Source organism: Amia ocellicauda, chromosome 2, assembly GCF_036373705.1.
Source record: "Amia ocellicauda isolate fAmiCal2 chromosome 2, fAmiCal2.hap1, whole genome shotgun sequence".
Taxonomy (NCBI): domain Eukaryota; kingdom Metazoa; phylum Chordata; class Actinopteri; order Amiiformes; family Amiidae; genus Amia; species Amia ocellicauda.
The window spans coordinates 63,307,338-63,333,636 of record NC_089851.1 but is presented as its reverse complement, the minus strand read 5'-3'; the positions used below and the strand labels follow the sequence as shown (position 1 = coordinate 63,333,636).

Here is a 26,299-nt window from a genome sequence, read left to right as displayed (position 1 = left end):
GCATGGGGTGCGAGATTGCACCCTGTGCTTATATGGTGTGGTCTGGGTATTGGCCCCGCTCCTAGCCCTGCTAGTAGAGCAGGAAGCCGCTATTACTAGGCTTCACCGTAGGCACAAGGTTCTTGTTGCCCGTGGATACACCATTGCTTATTTCTTCCCAGTTCAGCGTGACTGCGGTCTTCACGTCTGGGCAGCCCAGATGTGGCCCCAAGGGCCTCATAGAGTTGGTACGGCTCCTAGTAGGTACGCCTCAGGGCAGGCTCTCTTACCAGCTCGCTGCCTCCTCCCTTGCGACGGTTTGGTTATACTGTAACCCCTCCCCCTTGGGCAGTGCTTCTAACTCGAAAGATAACGATAGGTTGCGAATGCAACAGGAAGCGGAAGGGTCCTGTTTGAGTGACGGGCACAAGGGCCAATGGCAGCTTTGATAGACAAAAGTCTTTGATGCGTTCCAGCGATGCGCGCTGAAAACCCCTCCCCCTTGGGCAGTGCTTCTTTTCTCAGATAACCACAGTTGCATACGTAAAACAGAAGATTTTCTTTTAATTTACTTTTTACGTTTGAGTTACATGACGACATTTATACACGCTTTCCTTGTCGGATGTAAACATTTAGACTATAAAATAAATAGATAATAATTTCACTAAACTAACAACTACATAAGTAACTCAACGAACTAAACATTATGGAAATAATAACGAAGATAATATTTTCAATTACAAAGACCGATCAGTATCTGTAATTGACCCAGGTCTGCGATATCGGTACCTACAATGCGATGCTCATACTGTGGGATGGATGTAGCCTGTGTGTTGCTCAGCTGCAGCTCTCACACAGAGCAGACAGGCTGGCCATGTCTCGCCTCTCCGGCCATGTCTTCACACTCTCTTTCCTCTCCGCTGGTTGTCTTTGTCCGCACAGGCAAACGCACCCTGCAACAGCGCCGAGCTTGTGGTCGCGATCCTGTTTGCACAGATCTGCAGACATGCACCGATCCCATTGGTGGAGCAGCGCAGATCTGCGCAGAACTGCGGACATCTGCGCATTACGAACGTGGCCGCCCGTGTGTTCTTGTCGTGCGGGTGGGTGCGTCGTGTTTCCCAGGCGTGTGGGAGCTCGCAGGCTGTGTCGGAGATCCCCACGACAGGATTTCAGATGTGACTCGTTCACGACTCAAACAAATACTTAGAAAATATATATAAAAGAAAATGGGCAAAATAGGCTAATTAAATTATAAATAAAAAGTTGTTATCAATTTGATTCAAAGTAGCGAATGATCGCAAAGGGCCTTATTTTAAAGTTGGTTATATACAGCACCTCTGTTCATTACCAACCCAATGCTTCGTCTGCGTAACAGTTTGTTACAGGGTGATTTCCCATCAAGATCTTGAAGCTTGTATACTACTACGATTATTAAGATTATTATAGCAGTAATGGCAGGGGGAGAGAGCATACAATATTTGGTTCTTCTCTACAGTCCCTTAATCACAAATATCCATCCATCCATCCATTTTCGAAACCGCTTATCCTGGTGAGGGTCGCGGGTAATTACAACTATGTGTGTCCAAAAACTAAAATACACTTGATTAACAAACTATCACTGGTCACTTGTTAGAGATGTGACTGCAATGATGGGTTTTGTCAAAGTGAAATGTAAAAACAGAAAGAGAACACACTTCTAAATGTAATGGCACACTGAGAAACACATCAATAAATAAATGTTGAGATAAAGACATAAATAAATAAATACATTGATAACTATCCATGTATTTAATTATTTAATTATTTCAAAATGTACCGATTGATTGATTATTTTCTCTGTGTATATTCTCTGTGTGTATTTGTAATGTTTCCATACTAACCAAAAGTTTTTGTACCCTCCTTATATCTGAATTCCATTGTGATGATGTAAGTCTCCCTGGATAAGGGCGTCTGCTAATAAATAAATAAATAAATAAATAAATAAATAAATAAAAATAATATAGTAGTGGCCCACGGGTACATTTTAGAAGAGATGAAAGTACAAGCAGTTGTTTATATATTTCAGTAGATGGCGCCCTTTCCACAGCATATAAGTATCTAGGCTGTCATACACAGCTACGAACTGGAAAGACAGGCTCCACCAGCGGAGTGTTTTGCGCATCCTTGGGTATCAAATTTAAAAATGCGAACATGTTCAACAGCAACAACGTGTCACTTTTGTAGTATTTGGCAGAGAGGTGCCAAATAGATCACCGATAGTAAACTAGGCTAAACTGAATCATAACTCAAAAAAGAAAGAAGTGAATACATCTGGCACATTTAGCACTACCAAAGTGACGCTTTTCATAAATGGACATTTGCCATAACACCGCAGAGATTCTAGTTCATTGATCTCATTTTAGACCTAAATACAGCGGCAGTCACATGTTCACACACCCAGACAGCGCTGTGCCATCAACGCTAATATTTATTTTTCTCTGTAGACTGAAACGGCAAGAAAAGATACCCTATCATTTTTATCACTGACGAATTGGTTTAAATAACCATGTTCATTAAACTGATGGAACCCAGGAGTATCACTGCGTTTTAAAGTGTGTGAATACTTTGAGTACATGTATTTGTAGTGAAGTGCCTAACGGTGATGAGCCGGACTGGGCGCAAAGCTGACGCACACACAAAGAATGCTCAAACCTGCGGACGCGTTCGAGCGGGGCAGATGTCCGCAGCTCTGCGCGGCTCCTCCAATAGGATCGCCGGGATTCTGCAGATCTGCGGACATCTGCGCTGCAAGACCGCGACCTCTGTTGTCTGTTGGAATGACGGAGAACCGGTGGGACGAGGAAGCTGTGATTTGAAGTGTTTGGTCAAAACTCGTTGTGATTACAATCAAGGCTGACTAATAGTCTGCACTATTGGCAACTGTGGTTAGGTTTAAAAATAACCCTTTTTGTGTCTCCATAAACAGTGCTTAAACGCAGCCAAACAATAGGCCCGTGTAAAGTGACACACGGCGCGGGGTGCGGGCTCGGGCTGACATTGCTGTCGCTCCTGCCAACACATGGGCTCGGCCTGGAGGGAGGAGGGAAAAGCTCAGTCACAAGGAAGCGCCGGCTCTGAAGTAAAAGTGAAATTGGACACAGGCTTAGTGTCGACGTGCAATCAGTGGTTCGCCGGATCCGCTGCCTCGTCTACCCACGTAGCGATGTCGTTCAAGAGTAACACCAATCTGCAGGTAAGACAGTGCGCCCGGCTCTCCCAGTGACCGTCGTGGTTCGGGTCGCTTTTTCATCTGAATCTGATTGGCGACAACGTGCTTCTGATCGCTTCTGTTTGACGTGTCGTCTCTGTCCCTTCAGGATGCTCCCGCAGTGTCCGCTGCGCCCACTGGAGACCCCTCAAAACCGCGATTAGGATCCACTCTGGATCTGATTGTCCTTTATAGAAAAAGCCATTAGCAAACAACAGTCATTTGATTTCTTTTTGGAGAATAATGTTGATCAATTAATAATTCATTCAGAAAACGTGTATAGATGTACTTGGTGGTTTCTTGGTCATCACTGCCAACAGCCAACATCACCTGGACATCTCAGTACTTTTATGCCTCATCTGATAAAACTCATATGCACCACTGTGCTCTGGATTACTTGTGTATTTTAGCATATTTAATTATTCTACTACTTCTGTTCTACCCTACCCCGTGGCACACATCCCTGTTATGCCCTGCACTTGTTTTAGCTGGTTTTCACTAGAATACTGTATATGCTTATGTTATGTTGCACTTATTGTATATACTGTACTTTGTAATGGAAATGGTTCTTGTGAAAACTGTTAGATGTCCTTTGTAAGGGCATCTAGTAAGAAATAAATAATTATAGTTACAGGCATTTAACAGTGAGTTCTGTTACAACACATTTAAAATGGTGTTTACAAGCGATGCGTACAGTTAAAACTGGAACTTGGTTAACAATAGGAATGAAAGGGATCAAATAAAAGGACAACTTAAAAACATGTGGCTTAGTCTCAATTGACTACATACAAAGGAAATGTATTTTGTTTAATATCACACACAGGGCAAGCTAAGAGATTAGTGGAGAGAGACTGTTTAATCACTGTAGTCTATATGAAAGGATATGATCTGGAGAAGTCTGACCACCATCCATGAAAGTAGCCTGCAGTTAAAGGCCAGTGCTCCCAACTAACACGTGATGCTCTTGCTTCACAGAAAGCGATAAACATTGCCAGCAAAGCCTCTGAGGAAGACAATGCAGAGAACTATGAGGAGGCTATCCGCTTATACCAGCATGCTGTTGGGATCTTCCTACACATAGTCAAACGTAAGTTTTAATGGACTTTTCAGTGCACTGACCAGGTCTATGAAGCATCTTGTCTTTATTTGTTTGTATTTCCCTTGATTGCTTAAGTCCATTGGGAAAAAAGAAACAACACAGCGATACATTCCTATCTGCAGGGGGGCTCTAGGTGGGTATAGTCTATGGCAGGGATGGCGAACCTTTGTTCTGGTTTGTATACTTAGCTAATTGACAAAGGGTGCCAATGATAAGTTATGGATATAAAAGTTTATACAGGGGCTAAACAGCATGTTTTTTTAACCAATTGTTATATTAATTATTTTGTTGTAATTAAGTTATTAAGCAAACATGCCAATAAAAATTAAAAATTATGGACAGATAGAACCAAAAACTGCATCCACTGCCAACCTCCCCACCTTGAACCCACCCCCCCATATCCCTCTGTAGTCTGGAGAGCAAGTGCAGCTCCAGTCTGCTAATGGGACTTTTGCTGACTTCATCTGAAGCTGAATGAAGCGACGCATATATTGTTCCCTAAAAAAGTTTACATATATAAAAAGCAATAGTAATATCACTTCACTAGCTCGATCATTTTTGGAATATGTCCCTTTTTATTTTGGACAATGAGAATCTTGAATCCTCATTCAGATTAAATCAATCAATCTTAATTGTATATAGTGGAACACCATACCATTCACAAGGAAATAATAAAGAAAGAGTGCATCATACAATTAATACATCATTTCAATGTCGCAGTATTGCTACAGTGCAGTAAAATGCATGAATCACATTTCATCACGCATTAAGTTTGAGGTTATAATGCTAAAGTACACTTAAAAACCCAATTAAAATCACAATCTACCCCCAAAACAAACTCCCAGAGATTCTCCCATTGCCCTGCTGTTAAATACAAGAAGTAAAAGTTTGTTAATCCGGCTGCATTAGTAACCCTTCCATATTGTTTTGTGTTTTGTTTGCATTTGAATTCAGTCATTACCAATGCACCTTTTTCAACTTATATTTACTTAATATCTACTGCTTTTACATTTTGCAAAATAACTAAAACTGGTAGATTAATATACATTGTGTTGCACTTATGTTTTAAGACAAAAATAAGGCAGAGGTATCAATCTACCGTGAGTATGAGTGTGCACAAATGTACTATACAAATTAAAGGTATCATTTATTTATTTTTGAGAATGTACAGCTTTCTTTTGACAACTTAATTAAGTTTTTAAATTGTCAGAGTGTTAAATATTAATGATTGTGGCCAGTTCCATTTGATACAGGAGATAACGTTAAACAAAATGCTTTCCCCCTGCGTGTTCAACAAACACGTCCATTGCTGACCACAATTAATCACAACAGGACAGACTTACAGTTTTTGTCATCTTCCTCCCGGTCGCAGAGTGCCACACAGCAGCATAAACAGTCATAACAACATTAACATCTCGATCGTGAAGTGCAGATATTCGTAGTTCTGCATGGATCTGCGCAGTTCCACGACTGGGAGCGGAGATAGTCGCTCACTTGACATGCCCACCTTTACGGCTCTGCGTGCCACAGGTTCGCCATCCCTGGTCTATAGGAATCAGAGGCATATGTGAGGACAAACAGTACAATGCAAGGCATACACAGCCTCTGAATTGAGCTGATTAGTCTCTGAGTACATGTCTTGAGCTGTGCAGGTCCAGTCCTGAAGATGCCAGAATAAGACTGTAAGCGCTCTCCTTCACTGAAGGACTGTTTTGCGACTTTAGATGTCTGTATTGGGGACTGGATGCATCTGCCTATCCAGAATGTAATATGAATTAAGCTTTTTGGAACTTTAGGTCAGAGGTGTCTGGACTGGTGTGTCTGCTGTGTATGTGCAGTTTTCCATTTGAAGAATAATCCTTGGCACCTCTTTTTGTTATGTGCAGGTGAACCACAGGGGAAAGAAGGCAACCAGAAAATCAGAGAGAAGTGTGCAGAGTACCTGGACAGAGTCGAACACCTCAGAGAATACTTAGAAAACAAAGAGGTTTCTGTACAGTTTAAAAATACTTTGCATCTCACCACAGTAGTTTTGATTTTCTCCTCGTACCTCGTACCTCGTACACTTTTTTCTTGGTCGGTATCATGTCATGTCGGGTTTTTTAGTAATTGTGTCTCCATAATTGTGCTGTGTACATTGCAAGACTCGATTAGTAGAGGTGTAGATCACACAGTGTGTTCTAGTGACAAGGAGACCCGCATGGTATCTTGCCTGCCTGGTGCTCAGGTTGCGGATCTCCCTAAACTAGTAGACGGGCTACTGGCCAAAGCCGGGGGGAATCCACTGATCATGGTCCACATTGGAACCAATGACATAGGAAAAGGTAGGACAGAGGTTCTGCAAGACAAATTTAAATAGTTAGGAAAGAATCTAAAGAGCGGAACCTCCACAGTAGTTTTCTCTGAAATACTTCGAGTACCACGTGCCAGGCCAGGGAGACAGGCAGAGATTAGAAAGTTTAACACGTGGTTGAAATACTGGTGTAGGGAGCATTGGTCTTTCTTCTGGGATAGATGGGACCTGTACAAACCGGACGGTCTACACCTAAACAGAAGGGGGGCTAATGCATTGGGAGAGCATATGGGCAGAGTAATTGAGAATCTTTTACACTAGGGACCAGGGGGGCAGGGAGCTCTGACAATGGGAGATGTTCCTCTAAGGAAAGAAAACCAAGGGAAACTGCTAGTAGGAAAGTCATGAAATGTTTGTACCTCAATGCTAGGAATATAAGGAACAAGATGTTAGACCTATAAGCCCCAGTGCTGTTGTAGGAGTGATGGAAACATGGCTTACAGAAAATGATGGGGATGAATACAAGTTGAAAGGATACACACAGTTTAGGAGAGAGGCAAAATTGAATAGGGGGTGGGGTTGCATTATATGTTGAGGCAGAGGAACTCAAATTAGATTGCAGTAACGGAACAGAATTTTTGTGGGTGAAACTTTTGAACAAGAGATGTGGAGGATTAGTGGTAGGAGTGTGTTACAGACCACCAAACTCAGATATTCAGAAAGATGTTGCATTGTACAGTGTAATCAGGACTGCATATGTAGCAAGGATGTGGCTGTTATAATGGGGGATTTCAATTTCCCAAACTACAGAAGCAGAAATATAAATGGTTGAGATGGTAAATGACTGCTTTCTAACTGAATTTGTCAGGGAACCAACCAGGGTGCATGCATTGATTGATATTTTCAAATGACCAAGATAGAGTCAGGGGGACAGTAGTTAGAGAACCAATGGCAAACTATGATCACAATATGGTTAGCTTTGAGGCATTCTTTCAAAATATAAGGCCCAAGTCTAAAACAAAGATCTCAAATTTTAGAAAAGCAAACCTTGAAGGTATGAGGCAGCACTTAGAAGAGGTAGACTGGAGCACACTGGATACAGAGTTAGTTGAAAATGGATGGGTATATTTTAAGAATATACTACTTGAGGCTCAGGAGAAATTTGTACCAAGACTTAGCAAATTGAGGACCAGAAAACACTGGCCAAAATGGTTTAATAGAGGTATGCAAAAAAATATCAAGAGAAAGAAAATTTTGTATAGCGCAACAGCAATAGGTCAATAAAGGAGGAAGTGAAACAGGTAGAGGGCAAAAATTGAAGTATCTTAGGAAACTAACAAGATGTAGAAAATGATCTAAATTAGTATTTCACAGAGGTTTTTACAAAAGAAAAAACTGATAACATGCTACAGGTTACCAACCAGTCCAGTCAAACCCTAAGAGAGATCAGGATAAATGAGGAGGAGGAGGTACTACAGGGACTAGCAGAACTGCAAATGTCATACCAATCCACAAGAAAGAAGACAAAACTGAGTCAGGAAATTACAGACCAATCAGTCTCACCTGCATTACTTGTAAAATGTTTGAAAAAATTATTAGACAGAAAATCGAGGAGCATTTGAATGAAAACCATATTCTTGGAGATAGTCAACATGGGTTTAGATGTGGCAGATCATGTTTTACTAATTTATTAGAATTTTTTGAACTTGTGAAAGCATATGATATGATAAAGCTTCAGAAAGCTTTTGACAAGGTTCCGCACCAAAGACTGATCCTGAAATTGGAAGCTGTAGGCATTCAGGGTAATGTAAGTAGATGGATTATTGAACTGGTTGATGTATAGGAAACCGATGGTGTCAATTTAAGGAGTTGCTTTTAACTGGAGTGAGGTTGTTAGTGGAGTTCCACAGGGTTCAGTACTAGGGCCTGTGCTTTTTCTATATTAATGATCTGGACTCTGGGATAGTTAACAAACTTGTCAAATTTGCAGATGATACTAAAATAGGTGGCTCAGCAGATACAATCTCGGCAGCACAGGTTGTTCAAAGGGACTTAGATAATATTCAGTTGTGGGCCAACACCTGGCAGATGAAATTCAATGTGGACAAGTGCAAGGTATTACATGCAGGTAACAAAAATGTCCACTATAATTACACTATGGGAGGAACAAAACTAGAAGTAACCCATGAGAAAGGGTTATTCTCCATCCAAACAATGTTGGGAAAAAATTCAAACATAATGCCACATATTGTCAAAAGTGTAGAATTGAGAACAAGGGCAGTAATGTTCAGACTGTACAATGCACTAGTTAGAGCTCATCTGGATACTGTGGACAGTTCTGGGCTCCACATTTCAAGAAAGATATCACTGCTCTAGAGGCAGTTCAGAGGAGAGCAACCAGACTTATTCCAGGTCTGAAGGGAAAGTCCTACTGAGAGACTAAGGACCTGAACCTTTTCACCCTGGAACAGAGGAGACTACATGGGGACTTGATTCAAGTCTTCTAAATCATGAAATGCATCGACCACCTCAAACCAGAGGAGCTTTTCCAGATCAGTAGGGACACACGCACTCGGGGACACAAATGGAAATTGGGCTTCAAGGCATTCAAGACAGAAAACAGGAGACACTTCTTCACAAAGAGAGTCGTCACAATCTGGAATAAACTCCACAGCGATGTGGTTGAAGCTGAAAACTTGGGAACATTAAAAATAGACTGGATAGGATCTTTAGATCAATTAGTTATTAATGGACACCAAACAAGCACGATGGGATGAATGGCCTCCTCTCATTTGTAAACTTTCTTATCGAGGGCTTGGAGCCAGTGGGGCGTAAGTGACATTTTGGGCGAATATGAGTTCTGTATATCAAATTAAAGCTGTCGATGAGATCAATTCAGTGCCAAAATGACACAACTGAAATCATGACCAATAAAGAATAAAACAACAAAACCTTAAAGACATAACTTAAAAAAATGTTTTGTTCAGAGCCAGAGAGACGTAAGTGCATTTATGCCGAACTATGCTTCATGGGTAGACCCATCATATAGCCTTCACAGTGCCGTGCACAGACATTTTGGAGGAGCAGGGGCTCAAGCCGAAAAAAGGGCACCCTGTCCGTGGGGGTGAGGTTGATGAAGTGTGGTCTGGGGTGGGCAGGAAGCTGCCGAAGTGCGTCCCGTGGTCGGGGGTGTTAGCTGCAGAAGTGCGGTCGGGGGGGGTTGGAAGCTGCCGAAATGCAGTCAGGGTGGCAGGTGCTAGGGAAAAAGGGCACTTTGGAAGTCTTACAGAAAAAGGGCACTTGCTCTGCACTGGTTGAGCCTTACCTGTGCACGTGCCTGAGCCTTCATATAGCATTTAAGTCAAAGTGGCTGACTCCACACAAAGCTCCAGAATGAGGGGAAGAAAAGTTATTACAGCAGAGGAAGTTTTAAGGAGTTTGATGGAAATGCCCGATCATTTTGAAGAGGAAGAGAATGTGCAGAATCAAATCATGATTCAGTCATCTGTGAATAATGAAAGTAAGCTAATTTCATGACCTTGACAGTGACCTTTAGAGTGGCTAATGATATTGCTTTGGTGTGATATTACTATCTTGCTGATGTTGTTGAGTACTTACAATCTGTTTAAGTACAATTTGTTTAAGCGGACGTGGATCCTCAGAGGTCAGCACATGTATGTACAAATACACTCACCTAAAGGATTATTAGGAACACCTGTTCAATTTCTCATTAATGCAATTATCTAACCAACCAATCACATGGCAGTTGCTTCAATGCATTTAGGGGTGTGGTCCTGGTCAAGACAATCTCCTGAACTCCAAACTGAATGTCTGAATGGGAAAGAAAGGTGATTTAAGCAATTTTGAGCGTGGCATGGTTGTTGGTGCCAGACGGGCCGGTCTGAGTATTTCACAATCTGCTCAGTTACTGGGATTTTCACGCACAACCATTTCTAGGGTTTACAAATAATGGTGTGAAAAGGGAAAAACATCCAGTATGCGGCAGTCCTGTGGGCGAAAATGCCTTGTTGATGCTAGAGGTCAGAGGAGAATGGGCCGACTGATTCAAGCTGATAGAAGAGCAACTTTGACTGAAATAACCACTCGTTACAACCGAGGTATGCAGCAAAGCATTTGTGAAGCCACAACACGTACAACCTTGAGGCGGATGGGCTACAACAGCAGAAGACCCCACCGGGTACCACTCATCTCCACTACAAATAGGAAAAAGAGGCTACAATTTGCACAAGCTCACCAAAATTGGACAGTTGAAGACTGGAAAAATGTTGCCTGGTCTGATGAGTCTCGATTTCTGTTGAGACATTCAGATGGTAGAGTCAGAATTTGGCGTAAACAGAATGAGAACATGGATCCATCATGCCTTGTTACCACTGTGCGGGCTGGTGGTGGTGGTGTAATGGTGTGGGGGATGTTTTCTTGGCACACTTTAGGCCCCTTAGTGCCAATTGGGCATCGTTTAAATGCCACGGCCTACCTGAGCATTGTTTCTGACCATGTCCATCCCTTTATGACCACCATGTACCCATCCTCTGATGGCTACTTCCAGCAGGATAATGCACCATGTCACAAAGGTCGAATCATTTCAAATTGGTTTCTTGAACATGACAATGAGTTCACTGTACTAAACTGGCCCCCACAGTCACCAGATCTCAACCCAATAGAGCATCTTTGGGATGTGGTGGAACGGGAGCTTCGTGCCCTGGATGTGCATCCCACAAATCTCCATCAACTGCAAGATGCTATCCTATCAATATGGGCCAACATTTCTAAAGAATGCTTTCAGCACCTTGTTGAATCAATGCCACGTAGAATTAAGGCAGTTCTGAAGGCGAAAGGGGGTCAAACACAATATTAGTATGGTGTTCCTAATAATCCTTTAGGTGAGTGTATATCTCTGCATTCACAGATGTTGCTCATGTAGTTCTGTATACATGTGGTGGACAGAGCAGAAATGCTGCTTTTAGCTCAGTGTGTCTCTATACAGTCAATACTTTTTCCCACTCTGTGATCAACCATAAATACATGGAGTCTGGTCACAGAAAAATGGAATGTGACAGGGTCCATGCTGCAGTGGAAACAGAAAAGAATAGTGCCTATCTGCAGCCCAGATTGCTACTATACACTGATGAGAGTGGCAAGAAGGAACAGGCCATACCATGTACATGAACTGGGCCATAAGGACTTCCTTGACTTCAAATCCTTCTCCAGCTGTTAGCTGGCAGAAAAGTAAATGTCTTTGCTATGTCAAAGTGGACCCCAAAACAATCTACTTGAAGTATGAACTCTCTGACCCAACATTTGTGAAGATGAAGGTGGCACAACAAGGAAATCACTTGATGAAAGAAACAAAGCTCAGAGAAAAAGATAGACCTGCTCATGCTTTGCACCAATGGGAGTATTCCATACTTTTATGAGGAGTTCTACAGGTCTTTGCATGTGGTTAACGAGTAGTCTCACAACATGAGTAGACAAAAAACAAAAAATAGTTTTTAGATTGACTGATATGATTTTGTATTTACAATAAATAATCAATTAATTTGACGTAAAATGTATTCTATGTAAAACAGTTAACTGAAAAATATGCAGGTCGAGAGTATAAATGTTGTTTTTCAAATGTATTTTAGTGAATACAAGTGTAAATTCATTGTCATTTTAATGAATACCTAATGTGTTGTTCCATTGTTCATCACTTACGTCCCAAATTTTCAAGCTAGAACCAAAACATTGTTTGTGCCAAAAAGGCATATCTGACTTTTTTACATTTTTTTTTAATGCTGAAAAAGATTTTTCAGTGTTCATTGCCATAATATTATTAATTTGGTACTTCTTAATTTGATTATGTATATATTTCCAACATTGTTGTTAATACTGAATAACCACAGCTGATCAAAGTTTGGTCAAATTTTGTTTTGGCTCTCCTGTAAAGTTTGTCAAATGTCACTTACGCCCCTCTGGCTCCAAGCCCTCGCTATGTTCTTAAGTGTCCTGGGTTACAAGGTTGTGGAATAGTCCTTCCTTGAGAATCGTGAGGAGTACAGAGGTGTCTTGCAGGGTCCATGTATAGAATCCATTGGGTATAGCCTAATGTGCAACATTGATTTTCTTCCCCACAACAAGCCCTTACAGTCCAGCTGTGATAATTTTTTTGTATTTTGAATCTGAAAGACTTAAGGCGAGACAAAACAAAACTTTGACCCACCTGCTAATAGAAAACTAAAAAGTTCTATATGTTTTATGAGCCTTTTTTTGTCAGATGCTTTTTTTTATTCTGTTTAGAAATGCAGTTATTATCAAGTGCATGTTTGTAGTTTGCTATTAGTTGGTGGGTGAATGTTTTGATTTAATCCGGCCCATACTACTTAGGGGACTTGCTGATTACACAATAAGCAAGACACAGGCTTGGACCAAATCAAAATGTTGACCTGCCCATGAACAGGAATAGAAAGTGGCCTAAAAAATTCTAAATAAAATAAGCTTCAATTGGATACGTTTGTCATTTGCGGGTAGGTGAATGTTGGGGTTTGATTTGGTCTAGACCACAGGACGTTAACCGACATCACTTGCCTTTCTATGTTTAAATATGATGCATGATGTTTTGAATAATCTATCACTTTTTACATAGTTGGCATTTGGCATGAACATCGATTAAGTGAGCAACAGGTGTTTTTTATTTTACATTGAAATATTGGTATGGGCTAATCAGAAGCTAGCTTATGGTATAGTACTGCACAACTGAATTTCTACTTAGCAATATATACAACATAGTGGCAAGAGCTATCAGTCAAAAACAGGGCTGGCACATTTTTTAGGGGCCTGTGAAATCCATAATAACAATGAATTTATTTGCATTTTTTTATATTAATTATTTTGAGTTTCCACAACCCCCCCTCCAACATACACACACATTTTTTGTAAATATACAAAATTAGCAGATATTACAGTAATAACAGTTAAACAAAGAATCCTGATTCCGAGCTGTAATACTGCACTTAAGTGCCAAAATGATTAATTTGAGACCATTGTATTACATTAATAAGATAACTACCCCATTAATAGCCCTCCCAATAGCCAGAACCCAGCCCTAGCCAACACCTACATTTGCAATAACACTACAACGCTACATATATCTTAGATAACAAAGTACAAACACAGCCCTATGCTTAATGGAAATATAAGTTTACTGGAAACTCTTACCCTATCCTAAACCAAAATGTAACCATCACGTGATCCATCAAATGATTCTAGTGCAATTTTTCACAAACTATGTAAGAATACAACCCTAAAAACAAGATTAATTGAGACAGACCACTGCTACACTCACATATACCTTATGTACCATAACCCCATTTTATTTCAACGTATTGCTTTTTTAAATTTTGGATTTTCCTTTATGTTTTATATATCTGTAAATACATAAATATATATACATATTAATCTGCCTTTAAAGCAGATACTGCAGTATAACAGGTTCCTTTGTCTCTTAATGCAATGCTTCTCTCTCTCACACAGGATGTAATAGATAAACAGAACTTTCTTCCTTGTTCCAGTCATATAAATAGCTTCTATAGCTCCAATAAATTCCCAAAGACATTCGGTACTTTTTGTTGTCATGATACATCTCATGTGTCTATTAACCCAAGTGGACTAAGAATCATGCACCAATTTGTATTTTTTAGGTTTCATATAGAGGCCAACATGTTTTTTTTTTTTCAAAAGTAAAAAATAAGTAATTTTAACTTTATGAAATAAATATTTAGGCTGGGTCCTTCTGTCAACCTAAAAGAACCCATGGGTGATTCGAAACCAGCCCAAGCTCCTTTATTCAGTACTTTCAGCTTGTAATTGAATGCTCTGAGATTGTGTTATTTTGGGGTTAAGTTGAGTTGCATAAAATCAATTATAATCATTTAAGGATAGAAAGGGAAATTGATGTTTATCTAGATTTAAAAAAAGATTAATCTTAGTAATAATCATCTGTATTCAGTATTCAGTAATTAAGGATTAATAAACTAAATGGTTAATCGGCACCGATTTTACTGAACATACTCTATACACTGGGGCCTCAGGTTAAAACAAAGTAAAAGTCACTAGTGCTAAGTGTTATTTCATTTTTCCACCAGAATGTGAAACATGAGATCAGAATCTGGAGAAGTTCAATCTAACAGAATGTAAGAAAAGACTGAGTTTAAAGGCGTCAGTGTAAGCTGACATTTTGATTTTAACTGCACAAATGATGAGTGTTCAGAAAACATAGGAAAATAACAATCCCAAGGGATATCCAGATTCTGAACACATCTTAAAAGGTGTTTCAAGTCGTGACATAGGGCTATAGGATCAGTCAGATATAGTTGTAAAACTGTGCCATTATGGTAAATTGTACTTTAAAACCAGCAGTTTTATAAATAATCCATGATAAACAATTGCAGACTGACCTAGTGGAGACAGTGTGTTATTGTCTAATGTCTCCTGGTTCAATTTGAAAGGCATGAAACTGGGAGCAGCATGATTCAATTACGGCAGTGTTCTCAGCGCTCTGCGACCAGGCGCAGGCAGCGATTACGTCACCGCCATTCCTACGGTCACATGGTCGCAGTAGGCGGAAGTGACATTCGACATCCTGATGCGGAAGTGTTTTTTTCCCCTCTTGCGATTATCCAGCGGTGTTTTTTTATTTTAGAGAGTGTGTGGGGAAAATAAGACAAAATAATCTTAAACGGAACCAATAATTAGTTTAATCTGAATCCGAATCTTAGTTTGGTTAAATCGTAAGGGTAGCAGACATCGGTTCGAGCTCGGATCCCCGTTTGCTGTGACGAAGCCTCCATGGCAGCCAACGGCAACTTGCAGGTAAAACCCAAAAGCAACAATACGAGCACGCAGACGAGACACAGGGACGTGTATCTGCGTTCAGTGCGCCTCGTTGATCTCCTGACTGGGTATTGAATGTGTGTATCGATACCCGCGGCGCGTCTGTGTTGTTTGTCGTACTCTTGTTCTCTAGGCGTGGATTAAGTTTCAAGCAATTCTTTCAACTCTTCAGCTTCACGAATTCATATTCGCCTCAAACAAGCCCTGAACACAGGCCAGCTGGATGAGATTCCGGATGACCTGAAACTATGATGAGCTGGGCCTCCAATTCGGAACAACAGCAAACTACTATATATATATATATATATATATATATATATATATATATATATATATATATATATATATATATATATATATACACACACACACACAATCGATGTGTGTAATCGACAATGCCACTTCCTTTTCGAATTTAGATATTAAGCGTGTTGTTGTTATTTAGAGTTGGGGATGGTCGTTGTGCCATTTCTGTGTGTTTTCCTACTGTATCGTGGGGATGAAGTTCAGTGTGATGTTTTGTGGTCGTTTTCTTCTCAACCTGTATACATTATCCTCGCTTTTAGTGTCAAAGTGTGAAATGTGACAAGTACTGTGGTAGTTTCAGTCACGTGTGTCTATTACCGATGCCACCTTTAGCCAGAGTTATGTGCATAGAAAGAAGCCAGATATGAATAATAAATAACCTAAGCTCGATATGGATTAGATCTACCTGCCGATATTGAAGGTACCCCGATTCTCCCCGGTAGAAGGGTTTGGTGAATCGGGGCTGATGACGCGCAGCTGCTCTTTCTGATCGCAGCGACTGCAGGTGACGTCATCAGGTGACGCAGGACAGGAGAGGCGACGTCAACACTTGCGGCTCTTATTTCGCACAGTGCGCTGCCATTTACGTGAAGCTTCACTGATGCTGTGACTCTGTATTGATATTTAATAATGTTTTTGTCTTCCTCTGTTATTTCTTATTTTAGTTTGCCATAGGTGGATCTGTCAGTTTCCGTGCTTTCCGTTGCTTTACATATATGGGCTGGGAATTAATTTTGTTCGTGTCATTTTCATAAGTTAGTTTCACCCTCCAGCTGCTCCTAATAAAACTTGTACCCAGTGGCAGGGTTTATTTTAAGATTTTCTACAAGTACAAAATACAAACAAATAACTTTTCATCAAGTACAACACTAGGTTCTGATTTGATATTAGCAAGGAAGACTACGTTTAGATAAAAATCATAAACTAAATTATTTAATGGTATAATTTTCTTTATTTAATCGTATTTTATGTGTTTATTTACTTTCCAGTTAGCAATTATGTGACCATATACACTGATTCATGATATTGCTGAATATATTTAGATGAATATACTGCAAGTAAACCAATGGTCTGGTGTCATGTATCAAAATGTCATTTAAGAATGCACACACAGATGTGTTAAACATGGTCTGAAAGTGTTAAAGAAAACCAAAGCACTTTCATTAGAGAAGTTGAAGGACTTTCGGTTTGCATGCTGCAGAACCCAGACTCCTACAGTCACATTTCAAACTCATTTGGGATTAGAAAGTAAATCTATACATTTTTATTGGCCTCTTAGGGTTCCTTTCTTTTTTATATAGTTTTATCATCCATATGTTTTAATTTAGATAATAGATTAGTGTGTGTGCATGGTGGGGTTCAGTTCAATAAGGCCTCAGAGCTTCACACGTTTTATTCAAAGTACTTGGGTGGTGACCGTTTTCTCCGTCATCACCCTGTTTCACGCATCATTTTCGGAAGGTCTTTTTCTATTTGTACGAACAGTAGATGTCACAAAGAATTACGTAATACTTTTGTTTGTGTTTAATAGTAAAAAGCACACATTTAAAATGGTGTTCAGCAGACAAAATCAATTGTATTCACCTGGACACACCTTGAATAGCTTTCTCTTTACAGTCTGCTGTTCAGCCACCTTTTACATGTTGTATGACATCACTTCTGGTTGATCTCAGGTTTGCAAATATGTTAGAGACGGTGACTAAATGGCCACACTGCACAAGATTCTTGCCTATTATCCTGTGCAGCACAGCCAGCTGATGATTGTACAATTATTTTCTTACAGAAAGCTATAGACCTTGCAAGCAAGGCCGCTCAAGAAGACAAAGCAGGAAATTATGAAGAAGCTCTCCGATTATACCAGCATGCTGTGCAGTATTTCCTACATGTAGTGAAATGTAAGCTTTCACTGTCTTTTTATTTTTTATTTTTTTGGTTACTTTTGCTCTTTTTCCTCTCATACCCTGGATACATTTATTTTCAAAAAATGTAAAAATAGACATCATTGCTGGTCAAAATAGTTACCCCCTTAGTAATTTGTACTTTTTTTTTATTATTTTCTGTTCTAAATTTGAAAGTTGTAAAGAAGCTTCTTATTTCTATTGCAAATTATTATAAATGAAGCCAGAAAAATAGTTACATCTTAATAGATTCTCAGATCAGGAACTGATTATTATCATCATTTGACATTTCCATGAACAGTATAGTCTGTGGTTCCCTCTACACCACACAAGCAGTATTTTTCATTTTGTTCTCTCAGCATTCATGGTCTCAGTTGTCTAATGCATGTAGGCAGATTGATATCTGTAGTCAATAAACCTAATTGCTCTTCTGAAGAAGGCTGAGGCCGCACCATCTTGTCTCCCATAGCAACATTGTTTCCAGACCCGAACAATTTCAGGAATTGGTGACTTGCGTCCTAGTCCCTGCATAAGCTCTGTCCTGCTCTTATGTCTCATGATGACTATTAAAACACACAGATGTGTCAAAATCACACCTGTTCATGGTGGTGAGATGTGTTGTTAGCCACAAGGAGGTAGTGTCCCCATTTGATCTTCAATTCAGACTAGTGTTAAATAGAAAGATTTACTTTAAAGACCTCTCTCTTCCCCAGATGAAGCTCAGGGAGAAAAATCCAAGCAGAGCATCAGAGGGAAATGTGCAGAGTACCTGGACAGAGCAGAAAAACTAAAGGAATACTTGAAAAAGAAGGAGAAAGCCCCTGCAAAGCCTGTCAAAGAGTCACAGGCAGACGACAAAGGGTAAGGGGATGCATTCAAAAGAAGAGTTTCAGACCTGACCAGCCCATTTGGGCCCTCGCCTTCCTCCGTTTGTGTCTGATTGTCTCCCGTGGTCTGTAAGGGTGCTTGTGAATGACATCAACATTCAAGTAGATGTGTCGTCTTGCTCTCAAGACATAATCTTCAAAAACGGTTCTCTGGTGCAAGAAAAATATAAGATGCCTGCAATATGGGATATTTATTTTTTACACCATAGTCATAAATTGCACACTTGTGAAATGGTCAATCACACTGTGTCTTAGAATGGGGAGGCGAGTCACATGGTCTGTGATAATGTAGAGCAGCTTCATTCGTATACTCTCTCTTCTGTGAGTGAATTAGTTTTGTATAGTTAATCTGTTTCTACTCGAGGAAAGTCTAATTCATACTCTGATATTGAATCTACAAATGCTGCCTAGAAGTTATGGATGGGATCTTGATGCTTTGTTTTATGTTTTATATTGAGTGCTTAATGCTTTTATTTTATAAGATGTATCCAGCCCCTTCAATCAATGTCAACAAGGAAGATAGTTTTGATATGGCAGCAGAGGTTAGCAGATCTGTGGGATGTCTGAGGGCCAGTTGCACAGCTCTGAAGCTGAATTGTTTTGCTGGTTGATTTCCAGAAATGAAAGTGGAGATGAAGGAGACGATCCAGAGAAAAAGAAGCTACAGACTCAGCTACAAGGTACAACGAACTGTGCCGATGGATAGGAATGGAGATGTTAAGCCTGTATCCTTAAGATCTATTATTCTGCTGTGCACTTCCTCAAAACTGGTCCTCAACCAGTAAAGTGCTTTAGAGTTACTGGATTAGTTTCCTGATATGTTGACCTGCTTTAGATCAGGGGGAAATGGGTTGATTTTAATGGGTTATTTAGTTCAGTTAATTAATGAAGATCCTTGTGTTGAAATTAATCTGGGCCCCTGTTGGCCTCTGTGGTGCACATTTTAAAGAGACTGAAAATTTCTTGGTCAATTAAATGGTCGCTTCTGTTTGTCTGACAGGGGCCATCGTCATGGAAAAGCCCAACATCAAGTGGAGTGACGTGGCCGGACTGGAGGGGGCCAAGGAGGCCCTGAAGGAGGCCGTCATCCTGCCCATCAAATTCCCACATCTCTTCACAGGTATGAAGGGTTAGGTTCATAGTGGCTGGAGGGTGCAGATGAGGCTGTGATTTTCACTCAATTTCATGCGCTACAGCAGTACACTTTAGAAATCAGGCAACATGTTTCAGAGTTCATCTTCCAGAATTTAGGAAAAAAACAAACCCGATATCAAAAAACTGGCTTTGTCAGTAAATGTTCACTGCAGTTTGGGATGCTCTGAAGCAAACATGGGCCTTGATTGCTCTAGATCAGTGGTCCTCAATGTGGTCCACGCTGGTCCTGTGGGCTGATTGAAATGCAGGTTGATCAGAACAGAATGACAGTATGCTTCCCTTTTGTTTAGGACATGGTGTCATATTTTACTTAATATATTTATTTTAAAATAAAAGCAACATTTTCTTTTGAATGAGTTTCATTAACAAGATTCCACTTCTTATTCAGAGAGAAGCGAATGCGTTTTGTCACTAGGTGTGGGGGGCTGGGGGTCCGAGGAAATCTTTGCATCACCCAAGTCTCTGTGGGCCAAAACAGAGCAACACTGGTCTAGATGTTTAATGTGTAACTGAAAATACAAATGGTTCCACAGCATGTCGTCCACAGTTCAAACTGTTTTATTTGGGGCGACTAGCTGGCCTGTTTTCCATCTGCTGGTTGAACTCAAGTTCACGGCCCTACCTTCTGCTGGAGCTCCGCACACAGAGAGGGTATGCAGTTTGTCAGACTAGACAAAAGCATGCGTCCCACGATAGCAGGAGCTCCTGGTGACTTTCTTTATTAGCAAAGCCCTTTCTCTCTCCGGCCGTCTCAAAATACACATTTCAAGAAATGCAATTTGAAACACAATCACAAACTTCAATCCTAACTGGAGTAAATTGAACGTGTAAAGAATACATGGCTGTGCAGGAGCAGTTAAGGGGTAGTTTTATTAAACACAGAAATATGTTAACTGTTATCAATGCTCTGTGCAGGTGGGTCAAAACGGGCATCATTCCCTTTAGGACGGATGCAGTGACAATGAACACAGTTTAAAGTGTGAGGCTGGAATAGTAGGGTGTGTACTGCTGTAGTAAGAAGCAACAGTAGAGAGCATCATGGTGGGGGGGCAGGTAAGTGCGAGTTTGAAAAGTGAATTAAAGGCTGCGTGCCATATTGCCCTCAAGAAGAAGTGAGTGTCTGAGAGTCTCTGTCCTCTGCAGGTAAAAGGACTCCGTGGCGAGGGATCCTGCTGTTCGGCCCTCCGGGGACAGGGAAGTCCTACCTGGCCAAGGCGGTGGCCACTGAGGCCAACAACTCCACCTTCTTCTCCATCTCCTCCTCAGACCTGGTCTCCAAGTGGCTGGGAGAGAGTGAAAAGTAAGCTGCTGCTGTGACTTGAGGGGTTTCATCCAGAGGGCGGGCAATGTTCAACACATCCCCTCTCTTGCCTGCTGAGCAGCGCTAGTTATCTTGCAGGGCTAAGTGAACGTGCCTCCTCAGGCGCTGGGTGTTGTGTGCAGCGGCTCTTGAATTGACAGGCTGTTCTGCAACTGTCAGCGGCTATAATACAAACACCAGCCAGAAAGCTGGAAGTCAAGGTGTTGCAGAAGCCTGACTGTAAATAACTCATGTCGTTCAGTAACGGAGTGCCTCCGGCTGGAATTAACTAGGGACAGAGGTGTCTTCCCGTGTTGTCGGGGGGAAGAGAATGGGTTCAACATGAAGCTGAAGCAACTTGTCTTTACTGGCGTTGATCTAAGGGGTAGTGCTGTTAATGTTTGGGGGTTTTATACCTCTTATTTTTAACCATATCAATGTATCGAAAGACACAGACATTTGCAAGTTGGCAGTGCACAACTGGACAATACTAAATATACATACCAATTAGTTTTTTCCACCTGAACACAAAGAAAGAAATACTAGCTTTCTAAAGAAGCAGGAAGCAGACTTCCTCCAAGACTGCCAAGGAGCCACAGTCCTTCCCAGACTTTTTCATATTTCTTTCCTCCCCCACCACCCCAGTTCACAGTAATTTCATACTGAGTCGTATGCAGCCGGTCCTGTTATTTCCCCCAGTGTGTCTCCTATGACTTGTAAACAGGATAAGGAAAGCGCTGCATCTCAGAACATTAGAGAGGACGGGGCTGTGGGGCTGTGGATCTGCGCACAGTGATGAGCCTTCAGACGGCATCGTACACATTGTTTCTGGGGTTGTAACAAGGAATCATTGAGAAATGGGTCGATAGACCAGCGCTCAAACCCGTAGTATTGGGGGGACCGTTCTTTTAGTGCAGTGGGTTCGTCTCTTGCTTGGGAGGTGTGGACTGGGGGCTTACAGCACTGGGTGGTCTTGTTTGTCTGTCTGACTGTGTCTCTGTCTGTCTCTGCAGGCTGGTGAAGAACCTCTTCCAGCTGGCTCGGGAGCACAAGCCCTCCATCATCTTCATCGATGAGATCGACTCGCTGTGCGGCTCCAGGAGCGAGAACGAGAGCGAGGCGGCGCGCAGGATCAAGACGGAGTTCCTCGTGCAGATGCAAGGTGAAGGAGAGAGGGGCCGCTGCGATTAATTGTTCAATACTGTATGATATTGTATGTAAGTTGCTTTGGCACTGGAATTGATAGTCATGTCAGATTTCAGTTCAGCCAACTGATTGGCTGACTGAGGAGGCTATGAGCTGATTGGCTTTCCATAATTGGCATTGTGGACCGTGATCTCCAGTGGTGCTCATGATTGCCCCTCCTGCCTCTCAGGGTGTGGAGCATCTCCTAATGCCAGGGCACTGGAGCAAGGCTTCTGCACTGTCTGTATCGTTTTCCTGTCCCTTCATCTGTGACATTTCTCTGCAGGCGTTGGGAATGACAATGAGGGGATCTTGGTGCTCGGAGCCACAAACATCCCCTGGACACTGGACTCGGCCATCCGGAGGAGGTGACTTTCAGATAGTGTTTGAATTAAAGTTAGAGGCAGCCTTACTTTTTTATTGCTTCAAAATTTGTATGACTTGCAGTCCAGGATCATGTTAAAGCTAAATATCATCCTGATAACAATTAAATAAATGCTTAATTGTCTGTTTACATTTACATTTGCAATACTTTTTCTCTATAAAGTAGTCTTTTCCCCCTGAAGGCAGTTTGCATGTTTCATCTCACTCGCATTCCCCCAACAATTGCGTATAAGCATTTCAGTGTGACTTTGTCTTGGTTTAACTGTGATGAGAGCAATGCTTTATGAATGTATAAATAACACACGACCACTATAGGGCAACGTGCAGTTTTCACCCCAGGAAAAGTGCTGCTGTTGTACTGTACAGGAATAGTATAGGTGAGAAGACGGTGCCATGTGTCCTGTTTGCAGGAAGATAAATAAATCATTGTGATTGAGCCCATATGGAAGACCTTAAAGGTGACAGGTCTGTAGGCTGCATTGTGAATCTGAGACTACACGGCCCCCCCTCCCACTCAGTTAAACTCCTGTCTGTGGTTTCCGTGTGCAGGTTTGAGAAGCGCATCTACATCCCGCTGCCTGAGGACCACGCCCGTTCCTTCATGTTCAAGCTGCACCTGGGCTCTACGCCCAACAGCCTGACAGAGAGTGACTTCATGGCTCTGGGCAAGAAGACGGAGGGCTACTCAGGGGCCGACATCAGCGTCATCGTGCGGGACGCCCTGATGCAGCCCGTCAGGAAGGTGCAGTCGGCCACACATTTCAAAAAGGTCAGCCTTGGCCCAGTGTGGGTTTAATTTCGCTCTGCATGGTTTTGTTTTGCTTTGGTTATGAAATGGACTCACCCTGTCCTGCCATGTTGTGAGTTCCTCTTTTATACAGGCTTGCACTGTTAAACCTGTGTCTCTGTGCTTTCTGTATGCTGTGGGAACTGACACCCCGGTGCCTCGCGTCTCCGCAGGTACGAGCACCATCTAGGGACAACCCCAACGTCCTGATAGATGACTTCCTGACCCCCTGTTCTCCGGGAGATCCCAACGCTATAGAAATGAGCTGGATGGACGTCCCTGGGGATAAGCTTCTGGAGCCGGTCGTCTGTATGGTGAGCCTCTGTCTGATGAATTTCATTCTGGAGCGCTACCTCCTAACTCCAATACTGAGGTTGACAATACATTTTAAATATATTTGTGGAGGTTAATATCCATAGTCTGCCCTATGGCTGTCACAGAAACTCTGTTATAGTCCATCTCTCACTCTTCTCTCCATCCACTGTACAATTTCATGTTGGATGTGAAATGGCCAGTTTGAGTTGTTGTCTCTATACTCTGTATTTTGTGTTGTGTTGTGACTCTTGTTTTCCGGTGTTGTGTGCAGAGTGACATGATGAGGTCTCTCACCAGCACCAAGCCCACCGTGAACGAGCAGGATCTGGAGAAGCTCAAGAAGTTCACAGAAGACTTCGGGCAGGAGGGCTAGGACAGTTCCCCCCCGGACGCCAATCTAAAACCAAACACAAAATCTGGATTGTAGAACTTCTCCCCACTCTTCTTCTTTCCCTGCCCTTTTCCTCTCCTCTGGTCTCGGCCTATTGGCTTCACTGCAGTGCGCTATGGGTCCCTCTCGGACATTCCTCGGCTGAGTGGGACTCCGGGTCGGATGAAGGGGAGCTCACGCTGTCACTTCTACTCATCCTCTGTTGCCAATAAAACGAAAACTGTTCCTTTTCTCACTTGTGCGTAAACCTTAAATGATCAGGAAGCAAACGTTGGGTAAAGAAAACTGATACTCTTAAAAGCTAAACTAGCCCAGGGAGAATTACACTTTTTAAAAGGGCCATGGCGTTGAAATCGGACCATTGACTGTTTTCATTTCAGATAAATTGGTGACCTTGAGAGTACGGTCAGCACTGCGTGGCCTTTAGGAGAGAGCGGTGGGGCCGAGTGAAGGGTTTGGCTCGGGCCACTAGAATAAGCTGTGGAGAGGTTACAACAACATGCTGGTTTTGGGGAAACACTACTGAAGGCTGCGTTGCCGTTTTGGATTCAGTTTAATCACCATGGGTTCTGAGGGGGGGTGGGAGTGCAGGTTGGCCCGGGGAAGCGCGGAGCTGCACAACACACACAATGAGCTGCTGACCACATCACGCTATGATTTTAAGTCCTGGGGATGAGAGTAGTTTTAATTAGTAGTCTCATTTTGTTTGTTTCTACACGTTTGCTCTTTCATGCGAGGATATTATTGTTTTATGTTTTGTATGTTTCTCTGACAAGCCTTACAAGGCAGTTTCCATGCAGTGACTGGACAAGGGAGGACTGAGAAACAAGAGGGTGTCTTTTGTTGTTTTTTGTTAACACCAGCATATATGGAGGGTCCCAAAGTGAGGCTTGGATGACAAGCAGCAAGAAACAGAAGATAGTGTGTGTTGTCGACACTTGAGGGCAAGATGGGAAACATGCTCATTTTGTGTTCTTCCTGTAATGTTGGTGGCCTCTAGTGCTGACCTAGAACACGTGCCTTTACTACAGATTACTACGTGGTTTTTGTTTTAGTTTACTATTGAGCAGCATTATTTACTTCCAAAAAAGAAAAATAGAAACCTGTTCATTTTTCAGATGGTTCTGGAATGTGATCTGTGAAATGTGGCATTCAACAAAGATTTGCACATTTCATTGACTATTTACAACCTTACTCCCTTGTATGATTGTACTTCTATGCACGTGAGGTGTTGGTTTTCTTAAAAAAAAAAAAAAAAAAATCAGATTGAATAATAACAAAAATATAAAACTCAACCTGTATCCTTTATACATAAGTATAGCAGTTGTATGTAACTAAGTACATGTATGTAATTCCTTGATAGACATATTAAACAACATGCCTTCAGTCCTCCATGATAATTAAGATATATTTCCTGCAAGGAATTTTCAAGGCTCAGAACTGTTTTTTTTTCTGTTTTAGTTTTTTCTCGTGCATATGTAAATAAAGCAATTACTTATTAAAAATGATCTTGATTGTGTGTGTGCTTGAAATATCGTTCATTTGTGAGGATAGTTGTATGACTGAATCTCGTCTCTGCCATCTTTAGTTTTAAAAGGTAATTAAAAAGGTAATTACTTAAGTGTGATTTAGGAACTCAATTGTTAAGATGGCTTGACATTTGACATTTAGCCATCTCATGCGGTGTGTATCTGGAAGCACATTCAATGTAACGGACAGACGTGTTGGTTTGATAAATGCAGTTTTGGTGTGGTTTGTTTATCTGCATTGCTGTCTCAAGTTTCAATCCTATGGATTCAAATCGTACAAAATAAAGCAAAGGCACTGCTAATTTATTCCAGGAAGCAAATATATTGCATTAATACATATATTTATGAAGGTTATATATAACCTATTTATAAATAGTTGGCATGCACAATGACGTTTGTTCTCTCCAGAAGTTAACGTCCAGGAATGAATACGTTACTGAGCAATGCACCTACAGTATATCCGTTCCTTGGTGAAAATAACATACATTTTGAATTATTGGTTAGTGGTTTTGAACTAGACACGTTCTAGAATAGGATCAATCATTTTTTAATAAATGCCTATATTTTAAGACTACACAGACACGTATGGACAACCTGGAAGAGTTACAAACCAACATTATCCTATTGCATTTCGGGAAATTGAGTCAAGAAA

General features: G+C 41.4%; 1 protein-coding gene across 2 annotated transcripts; it reads left to right on the top strand.

Moving 5' to 3' along the window:
• The first annotated feature begins 3,046 nt into the window (after positions 1 to 3,046).
• Positions 3,047 to 25,626, top strand: vps4b (vacuolar protein sorting 4 homolog B). Of its 2 annotated transcripts, XM_066688485.1 has the most exons (13): positions 3,047 to 3,214; positions 4,205 to 4,316; positions 6,215 to 6,315; positions 17,600 to 17,711; positions 18,428 to 18,575; positions 19,220 to 19,281; positions 19,602 to 19,721; positions 20,900 to 21,056; positions 22,070 to 22,218; positions 22,528 to 22,609; positions 23,175 to 23,394; positions 23,586 to 23,726; positions 23,999 to 25,626. In XM_066688485.1, exons 1-13 carry the CDS (start codon positions 3,185 to 3,187, stop codon positions 24,098 to 24,100), a joined length of 1,536 nt encoding a protein of 511 aa, XP_066544582.1. In that variant the 5' UTR covers positions 3,047 to 3,184; the 3' UTR covers positions 24,101 to 25,626. The 2 variants fall into 2 exon arrangements, with proteins under 2 accessions (XP_066544582.1, XP_066544589.1); XM_066688492.1 differs by lacking the exons at positions 3,047 to 3,214; positions 4,205 to 4,316; positions 6,215 to 6,315 and adding an exon at positions 15,245 to 15,489.
• The last annotated feature ends 673 nt before the right edge of the window (positions 25,627 to 26,299 follow it).

Coding starts and splice junctions, on each gene's coding strand:
- vps4b (XM_066688485.1), top strand. CDS start 3,185: ATGTCGTTCAAGAGTAACACCAATCTGCAG. Junction 4,317..6,214: donor CTTCCTACACATAGTCAAAC/GTAAGTTTTAAT, acceptor TGTTATGTGCAG/GTGAACCACAGGGGAAAGAA. Junction 22,219..22,527: donor GTTCCTCGTGCAGATGCAAG/GTGAAGGAGAGA, acceptor ATTTCTCTGCAG/GCGTTGGGAATGACAATGAG.